Source organism: Arachis stenosperma, chromosome 6 (assembly GCF_014773155.1).
Source record: "Arachis stenosperma cultivar V10309 chromosome 6, arast.V10309.gnm1.PFL2, whole genome shotgun sequence".
Lineage (NCBI taxonomy): Eukaryota > Viridiplantae > Streptophyta > Magnoliopsida > Fabales > Fabaceae > Arachis > Arachis stenosperma.
Genome location: NC_080382.1, coordinates 8951242 through 8961488, shown reverse-complemented (window position 1 = coordinate 8961488; position 10247 = coordinate 8951242). Strand labels below are relative to the sequence as shown.

Sequence of the window (10247 nt, the reverse complement as noted above, 5' to 3'; positions counted from 1 at the left end):
ATGATAACATAATGGATGACACGTGGACGAATACTATTACAACACGTGGCACAAACAGACACATGGTCAAATAGCATTGTGACATGTGTTACAACCATCCACGTCAGCATGCCACATGTCACTAGTCAACACATCATCATACTATTACACATGGCCAAATTATGGAGTGACATGTGTCACTAACATGCCATGTTATCAAACCATGTCATTACGTCGTTAATGTAAAATGGGTTAGCGACTAATGTAGCGCATTTTTTGTCAATCCCAGGGACGCAATTAATACAATTGAAATCTTAGGGACCATTTTGGGGTTTAACTCTAATATATATAATTATAGGGAGCACTTTGATCAAGATATTAAAAATGTCTTTTTTTTAAGACATTTACATGTGTCATGTTATTATTAGACGTTTTTATTAAATTGATTAATAATTTATTTTTCAATAAATAAAAACAAATCGGTTTACTATAGCAACAATAATAAACTCAATTTTTCACATTATAATTATCAGACCCAATTGATTTGATCAATTTACCATTTTATATTATATGAACCGAATCCTGCTTAAATATTTTGAAAAAAAGATAAAAATATCTCTGACTTTTTGTTTCGCAAACATTTAATTCCCTAAAAATTTAAAAATTCAATTAGATCTCTCGAAGAAAACACCCTAACTCTCGCTCCAAATTTATACATTAGAATTATTTTTGTAACGACAACCGATGAAAATAGCTTGATCAGATTGAATGTAAAGAAATCACCCAAATTCATACCATCCTCTTGAATACGATAAAAAATATACAACTAAAATATGTTTACAAAAAAGAAATGAATAAAAAAAATAAATTAAGGATATATTTGTGTTTTTACAAAAAAGGTTACTAATTATAAAAAATAAAGAGTAAACTACCATTTATATCCACGAAAGTTTAAAACGCTGACATATCTACCCATACAAGAAGGAAATTACTATTTGTACCCATGAAACGTAAACTTTTGCTAACAAAACTATCCAAATCCAAACAAATTATTTGAAATTCCCAAATTATCCTCTAATATAACCCATCTCTAACTTCTTCTCTTACTCCACACCACCACTTTTCCAATCCCAAACCTTACCACCATTGAAACTCTTCCTCACCACCACCCTAAACCCTAACTACCACCATCACCCAAAATGCCTCCCGGACCTCTGACGAACATTCCAGAAACAACGACACTAACCCGCCGCCTCTAGTCTTCCCTCGCTCTGTGTCTCCCTACGTTTCTTGTCGGATTATTTCAACCAAACACAGAACAAGTACAAACTTTAACCATATCTTGTTGTAACTCCAAGAAAAAAAAGTGGCGCACCTGAATTTAGGGTAGAGTCCTTCCATTGAAGGGGTAGCATATATGACGGTCATAGGATACAGATCCCAATTTGTTTCCATATTTGGGAACAAACCCAATAACTTCGAATACGCATCACACTTCTCCGCCACCCCAACCAACCAAGCCTTCCCCTCACCTCCACCACTACTACCACCGAGTCAAGATTGCAGAGGAAGATAGGGGGCGGGTAGGGCATTCTTGAGAAGATTTTACAAGAAAGCAGAGGATTAGGAGGCTGAAGATTGAAAGAACAAAGTGTTTGAGCTCAACTTTCAGAAACGACGCCATTCCTTGATTGAATTGGGGGTTTTGGTGATTGTGGATTTGTATCAAGTGGAAGGTATCCGGGTGTCACCGTTGGTTCTCCTGGGAGCGTTTTATGGCCGCTATGAGAGAGTTCTACACCAGAGGTCCGTCGTCGTCGGCGGTGGAGGAGGTCGATGAGGATTTGGAGGAGGGGAGGCGGTCGAGGGACACGCCAACAGAGAGTTCTAGGGCGCGCAGCTAGAGGCGCGGGGAGACGGTTACGGCTGCGGCTACGGCGGTGACGGCAATGCGCGATTGGGTGATTGCGTCGCGGAGGGAGGAGGAAGGGAGGGCCAAGAGAACGGAGATTGCGTAAAGGGAGGTCGTCTGAGAAGCTTGTGGATTTTGGATGGCGACAGTGATGGTGGTAGTTGGGGATGAGAGTGGTGATGAAGAAGAGTTTGGGTGGTGGTGGAATTTGAGATTAGAAAAGTGGTGGTGAAGATAAGGGTAGTTTAAGAATTTTAGATAATTTTTTAGTGTTTGGATGATTTTGTTTTGCGGAACTTATATTTCATGGATACAAATGGTAATTTCCTTCTTTTATGGGTAGATATGTCAGTGTTTTCAACTTTCGTAAGTAGAAATAGTAGTTTATTAAAAAATAAAGATAAAAAAAATCCGAGATATTATAAATAGTTATAATATTATATTATTTTACAAAATATTAATAGTGTATTATAAAATATTTTCATTTAAGTAAAAAGGTTATTGGAAATACCTTTTTAATTTGTTTAAAAAAATAAAAAAATTAGTTACGCCAACTATTAATTCAAGTTGTAGAAGAAAAATAATTTCTTTAATTTATTATTTTTTCTTAATATTATTATTTATGCTAATTATGATATAATATTATAATGTTAAAAAATTTAGATAATACTTTTAATTAGGAGTAGGTCTAAAATAAAATACTAGCATTTTAATGTAAATTTAATTAAGTATTAAAATAAAATTATGATAAACTATTATTGAATTAATATAGTGATATTATGAATATGATCCGTTTATAGATTTATAACTGAGTTAAGACAGAGTGTTAGCCAATTCGAATTTAGTTTGTTAACAGTTTGATATGTTAAGGTTATGATGTTGGGGGCGGATTTTGAACTATAATTTGAATTTATATATTAATGTGAACTTAATCGTACTAAAAGAAAATTAAGATCTTTTTATGATATAAAATAAAGCTAAAGTAAGAAAAGGAGAAAATAAAAGAGTTCTAGCCTATGCAATTTTGAAAGAGAGTATAATTGGACTAAACAAAGTATATTTTGGAAGTTTTCTTATTGGAGAGACAACTTCGTTCAACATTGTCTTAATGTTAACATTGAAAAAAACGTGTTCGATATCATGCACACAGTAATGGACGATGAACGAACAAAGGATAATGATAACGGTTAGATTTGATGGACATTTGCAGGCTGTCAGATCTGGACTGAATGAGACTTGATAACGGGCAGTGGGCTAAACCAAGGGTGGTGTTCGATCTAACAAAGGCCCAAAGGTAAAATGTTTGTAGGTGGATTAGGGGAATAAGGTTTTCTGATGGTTATACGTCTAACTTGAACAGGTGTGTAAACGTATCACATGATAAACTTGCTGGGTTGAAGAGCCACAATTGTCACGTTTTTATGGAGTCTTTGCTTTTGGTCGTATTCAGAAAACTTCCAACCAACATCTAGAAATCCCTCATATAAATAAGTGAGTTTTTTAGGAAGTTATGTGCTACCAAACTTAACATTAATGATCTTACAGTCATGGACAAGAATATTCCCATAATACTTTGTAAGTTAGAGAAGATATTCCTTCCATCCTTTTTTGACTTATGGAATACTTAATAGTCTACCTACCATTCAAAGCACTACTATGTGGGTCGGTCCAATTTCAGTGGATGTATCTATTTAAGAGGATGATTGGGTCATTCAAGCGCACCGTGAAGAACAGGACTTGAATTGAGGGCACCATTTGTAAAGCATTCATAGCTAATGAAACATCTGCATTTTGCTCATTCTACTTTCAGCCTCTTGTTGAGCTATGTAGAACAAGGGTTGCTTTGGATGGAGCTGCAATGGATGCGGGTAGTGACTACTGGTTAGAGCAGAAGGAAATCGATGTCGCGCATCTGCATGTGTTGCTTAACTGTGACCAGATTTCACCGTACTTCATGTGAGTTTATTAAGTCCTAGTAAATATTGCAATCAGTAATAATCTAACTTTTTAGTCTAATCAAAATTTCTTTATCCTATTCTATCATATAGGTTATTTCAAGAGGCAAATCCTGATATCTCATTGAACAACTTTCCATGTATGTTTAGAGAATACGTCAGTATGCACCTAACTGACACAATAGATTCAGAACTAGTTGCACTTAGTTGGGGCTCAATGAATAAGGGTACTAGTTACTCGATATACACATACCTTACAGTGGTCGATTGAAAAGAAAACAAATAACATCGGAGTTTAGGTTCGTGGGATTCAGGCAGGGGTTACTCTGATTGGTTTGGTGTGCTGCACAACATAATTGAATTAGAGTATTTCTGCACACTACGTGCAAGGTGTGCGTGTTTAAATGTGAATGGTATGATCCAAGTTTGCGATAAAGAACACGAAAGTATAAGGACTACGATATCACTGAAGTTAATGTAACTAAGAAATATAGGCACTACGATCCCTTTATTCTACCTCAAAATGCACGACAGGTGTATCTTTTGCCTTATCCGAGTTCATGCAAGTCTAGTTGGGTGGTTGTGGTTAAGACTAAGCCAAGAGGCTAGATCGAGTCTGATGATAGGACGAGGGTCAAGAACCTTACCAAATTGATGACCCAACTCCTTTGAAAACGGAGGTTGATCCCGGTGAGCCGATTACCTCTAGCTCGGCATCCACAAATGATGATATCATTGACCTTGGATTACATCACGAGGCACTATGACAACAGGACGGTAATCTTCAAAAAAAAGACAAGGTCGACGTAGACAAAGAAGAGGAAGACGAGTTCGATGATTATGAAACTAACTCGAAAGACGAAGACGGTGAACCAGATGAAGAAGATGATGAAGCTGAATAGGGATAATGTAAATATAGTTCTATGATATTTATATTTCTTTACCAAATTTTGAGAAAAATGTAATGTAATTAATATTGTTTCAAATATATCAATTACCATCATTCCGTAATTTTATGTTGTATGCTTTGATATTTCACTTCATGTTTAAAGCACTGTTTCAATTATGCTTGTTATCAAGTTACGGTAAAAATGGATGGAAAATGACTATTTTTAAAAAATAAAAATACTTTCGTCGGCATTACCGTTGGAATTTAACAACGGTAACAGCCCATTCTTTTTTTTATCTCTAAAAAATTTTTTGTCGGATTAATCCGACGGTAAAATGGCGCGGATACTTATAGCATGGCGCCAACGTTACTGTTGGATTAATCTGTAACTTGCAACAAATTGTGTTATATATTCAATCGTTAAAACCGACGAAAATTAGTGCTGGACTCTAAAAATTTGCAGGTAAGTATTTTTCGGCGAGGTTTATAACGTCACATTTATTCTGCCGGTAATTCCGACAGTAATCGGCGACTTTTTTGTAGTGCCAATGAATCCAAATGAAGAAATCACATCGTGAAACTTCAAATACACTATTGTGACGCTTGCTTAAGACCATATATTGCTCTCTTAAGCTTGCAAACTAACTTCTTATTAACACTTGAGATAAATCTTTCCGGTTGTCTGATATAGACTTCTCCTTCCAAATCTCTATTAAGAAAGACTGTTTTCACATTTATTTAATACAATTCTATGTCAAAGAGCAATATCAATGCCATAATGATGCAGAAAGAGTCTTTCTTTAAAACAAGAGAAAATGTTTTCTTGTACTCAACTCCTTCCCTTAGTAAACCCTTTGGCAACAAGTCGAGCCTTGTGATGTTCAATATTGTATGATGAGTCCTTCTTGATTTTAAAGGCCCATTTACATCCAGTGGTCTTTTTTCCATCAGGCAATTCTACAAGATTCAAAACTTGATTACTAGTCATAAATTGGAATTACGACTTTCTATTGTTTGTGAAAACGCCGTTGGGTCTTTTTCATCACAAACATTATAGTCAAACTCAGTAAGATACATTATATAGTCCCTAGAAATTGCAGATTTTCTTATTCTAATTAATCTTTTTAATATTGTATCATCAACCTCTTATAAATGTAGTGACATAACAGGTTCTCTCTCTTTTTAAGATTGCTCTTGAACAATATTTTTATTATGAATAGTTTAATCTTCTGCCATATGATCTACTAGAATATTATCTTCATGATGTAGAACATCAATAATAATACATTGTTTTACATTAATCCTATTTATACGAGCATTATATTAAACAATTAGTCTTATATATGTAGAAATTTTATAAACATTATCATTCTCAATAATTTTAAAAGAATGATTTTTCTCACTTTTTTATATTATGCTCTAAAAATCATGCATTTTTAAATTTAACTATTTTACTTAAATAAAAAAGACAATAAAACTTATAATTTTTAGACTTTTTATCATAACCTATAAAATATGCACTAATCAAACCAATAACCTATATGATCAAGCACAACTTTAACAAACGTAGACGAAATTCCAAACCCTTCACTCTCTAATTAAGTCGCCAATAATAACCCGAAATGAGCACAAAAACCAATAATCACAAAACAGGATTACTTTTATTGGCAAAAGAAGTTTTCTATTTTAAAACAAATAATAATAGTAGACAATTTTCAAGTAGTACTTTGTGCCAATAATTTAATTCTATAGGAACACTATCATCCACTTGTCCATGACGTCAATTTTTTGGGAGGGGTTATAATATATATTTATATTAGGGCAAATCACTATATTAAGCCAAGGAGAGCAAAAAATTACACAAATCTGCCAAACCAAAAATTATTTCATGAATCAACCGATACACATTTCTATATAGTTCGAATTAAGTTGTTTCGAACTTGATTTACATGTAATTCGAATCAACTTGATTCGAATTATACACAAACGCACACACCCACTAATTCGAATCAACTTGATTCGAATTACACACATACAATAATTCGAATCAGGTTGATTCGAATTACACCCTGATTTATTAAAAAAATTAATAATTTATTAAAAAATTTATTAAAAAAATAATAATTTAAAATTAAAAAAAATATATTTTATTTCATACATTAAAAAAAGCTAACAAAATATTTAATTACGAAATTTTTTTAAAATATTAATGAGCTATCAATTCGAATTACACACAATACTCTTTTGTCCATTTTTAACTGTTCATGAATATTTTTTAATAAATTTTTTTAAATTATATGGTGAGATATTACATTATTCAAATTACACATGAGGGAGTTCGAATCGCTCTGATTCGAATTATATGGCGAGCAATTCAAATTCTATACAATACTCTTCTGCCCATTCTTGATAGCTCATGAATATTTTTTAATAAATTTATTTTAACTATACCACAAAAAAATATTTTATTCTATGCAAAATAATTTAAAAATGGCTTAAAAGATGTTAGGAGTATTATAAACATTTGTAATTACTTAGGACATTAAAGAAATCCTCTACATAGTCTATAATAATTTAGAAATTAAAAAAAATATATTTTTATCATGTATTTACCTAAATCACTAGAATATTATAAACTTTATAGTACTCATAATATCTTTTAAGCCATTTTTTTAAAATTATTTTGTATAGAATAAAATATATTTTTTAATTATTTTGGATGGAATAAAATATTTTTTTAATTTCTAAATTATTATTGACTATGTAGAGTATTTTATTTAAAATTTGTGTACATGCATGTATTTACCTAAGTCATTAGAACATTACAAATTTTTATAGTACTTCTAATATTTTTAAAGCCAATTTTTAAATTATTTTGCATAGAATAAAATATTTTTTTGTGGTATAGTTAAAATAAATTTATTAAAAAATATTCATGAGCTATCAAGAATGGGCAGAAGAGTATTGTATAGAATTTGAATTGCTCGCCATATAATTCGAATCAGAGCGATTCGAACTCCCTCATGTGTAATTTGAATAATGTAATATCTCACCATATAATTTAAAAAAATTTATTAAAAAATATTCATGAACAGTTAAAAATGGACAAAAGAGTATTGTGTGTAATTCGAATTGATAGCTCATTAATATTTTAAAAAAATTTCGTAATTAAATATTTTGTTAGCTTTTTTTAATGTATGAAATAAAATATATTTTTTTTAATTTTAAATTATTATTTTTTAATAAATTTTTTAATAAATTATTAATTTTTTTAATAAATCAGGGTGTAATTCGAATCAACCTGATTCGAATTATTGTATGTGTGTAATTCGAATCAAGTTGATTCGAATTAGTGGGTGTGTGCGTTTGTGTATAATTCGAATCAAGTTGATTCGAATTACATGTAAATCAAGTTCGAAACAACTTAATTCGAACTATATAGAAATGTGTATCGGTTGATTCATGAAATAATTTTTGGTTTGGCGGATTTGTGTAATTTTTTGCTCTCCTTGGCTTAATATAGTGATTTGCCCTTTATATTACATACATGTCCCTGATGATGATGCTATAAGCCTCTGATCTATGTAGATCCATAATTTGTACACCAGATCATGTCACAATGTAAAATCACATAATTAGTAGATGCTTAATTAAAGGTCAACTACTTTATTTCACTAGGTATATTATAGTGGTGCGAGGTGATACGTGACGCAATGGAATTATTCCAAGGTCATGACAAAGTCGTGACAGAAGCCATATATGTTGTCATCGTTGTTGCACAAACTCTCCAGCATTAAGTCCCCACTATCCCCCAAGGGTATATTGGTATATTCAAACGTTTCGTTATTCAAACTCGGGCATATTCCGGGCTCATCTACAACAATACTATGCACCAAAACACCATGATTACTCATCACTTGTTGATCAGATTCAGAACATAATTGTTGTATGCCAAGGGATGCTGATGATGAGTCCGAGGAGTAGGCTTGTGTTGCATTTGGATGCTCCATTTGCGAGTTCGATTGAAGTCGCTCTTGCAAAAGAGGCATCCAAACATAACGCAAGGCGTCCCTGAATATTTTGCTATTGACGTCACAGTTGAGTTGCCTTGCCTGCTTACTCACTCTGGTCCTCCAATAATTCTTTATCTCATTGTCCGTTCTTCCTGGCAACTGCTCCGCAATTTTCGACCATCTACAATATAATCAAATTATAATATTAGGGATGACAAAAAGGTCACTGAGACTGATTAGATGATTCGAGTGCCCCTGAATTTTCACTTAACAAAAAACAGTCCGAACTCAACTATTAAGGAATTTAAATAAAACAAGTTTTATTTTTTTTTTACTAAATATTTTCGATCAAAATAGAGAATTAATTAAAAGAAAATATTAATCATCTAACGGTATTCAGTTACAGAAATCTGAATGAGTGAGCGCGCGGCTGTACCTATTTCCCCAGCGTGAATGAAGATCAAGAATGGTGATTTGTTCGTGGAGTGTGATGTTTCCGCGGCGAACATCAGGACGAAGATAGTTTAGCCATCTCAACCTGCAACTTTTCCCGGACCTCTTAAGTCCTGTTTAATTGCGTCATCAGTGTAGAAACACAAAGAAAAGTGAAGAAATTAAAATAATTTTCAGAGACATAGAGTATATAGGTTTGTGCCTGCAGAGCGGGCGAGGGTGTTCCAGCGACCATGACCGTGAGTGGCCACGTAATTGCTCAGAATCACGTCTTCTTCAACGCTCCATGGACCTTTTCTTATCATACCTTTATCATTCTCCTCTTCTTCTTCTATACTGCCTGATCCTAATTTCTTTACCTTATTCTTCTTATTAGCTTCCATTATTGTTATATTTCACTATTTTAGTGTGTACATGTATATGATGTATGTATTAGTTTTCTTTCGTATGTGTTGTGGGGGTCTAGTGTGTGGAAAATTGCAAATCTATACATACATATTTATAGGCTCTAGTAGCTACTTAAGAAAGAATATATAACCAGCTCCCACTATTTTATTTTCATGTATATTATTATTAAAGTTAATATTCTATGACCAATAAATATTATTATTTTTTGTTAGTATTTAGTCAATAATAATTTATTTACACTTATATTTATATGAATTTTTTTTACTAAAGATAAGTAGATTCGAATTCGCGACTTCTTAGATGAATATAAAGAGACTATGTCATTTGAACAATAATTCATTAGCTATATTTACATTTATATAATTTACATTTATATTTACTAGAATTTATACGTATGAATCAATATCGTTTATAGTTACATTATACATATCTCTTTTAAAATTTATTTACATAAATTAATAAAATTTATTTATTAAAAATAATTTAATATATTTATACTGATCAAATAATAACAATAAATACTAAAAACTATATTAATGACTCTTAGGAATTTCTCTTATTTTTATTATTAGGTGAATTCCAAGAAGAATAATGTAGTTGTGGTCACTATAGTCTATAAAATTTAAATAAAAAAAGGT

At 32.0% G+C, this 10247-nt stretch overlaps 1 protein-coding gene across 1 annotated transcript; it reads right to left on the bottom strand.

Moving 5' to 3' along the window:
- Positions 1 to 8068: 8068 nt before the first annotated feature.
- On the bottom strand, positions 8069 to 9665 carry LOC130936017 (transcription factor MYB2-like). Its single transcript, XM_057865984.1, has 3 exons — positions 9404 to 9665; positions 9185 to 9314; positions 8069 to 8929 (listed from the first exon to the last, which is right to left on the bottom strand). The coding sequence occupies exons 1-3, from the start codon at positions 9582 to 9584 to the stop codon at positions 8455 to 8457; spliced, it is 786 nt and encodes a 261-aa protein (XP_057721967.1). The 5' UTR covers positions 9585 to 9665; the 3' UTR covers positions 8069 to 8454.
- Positions 9666 to 10247: the final 582 nt, after the last annotated feature.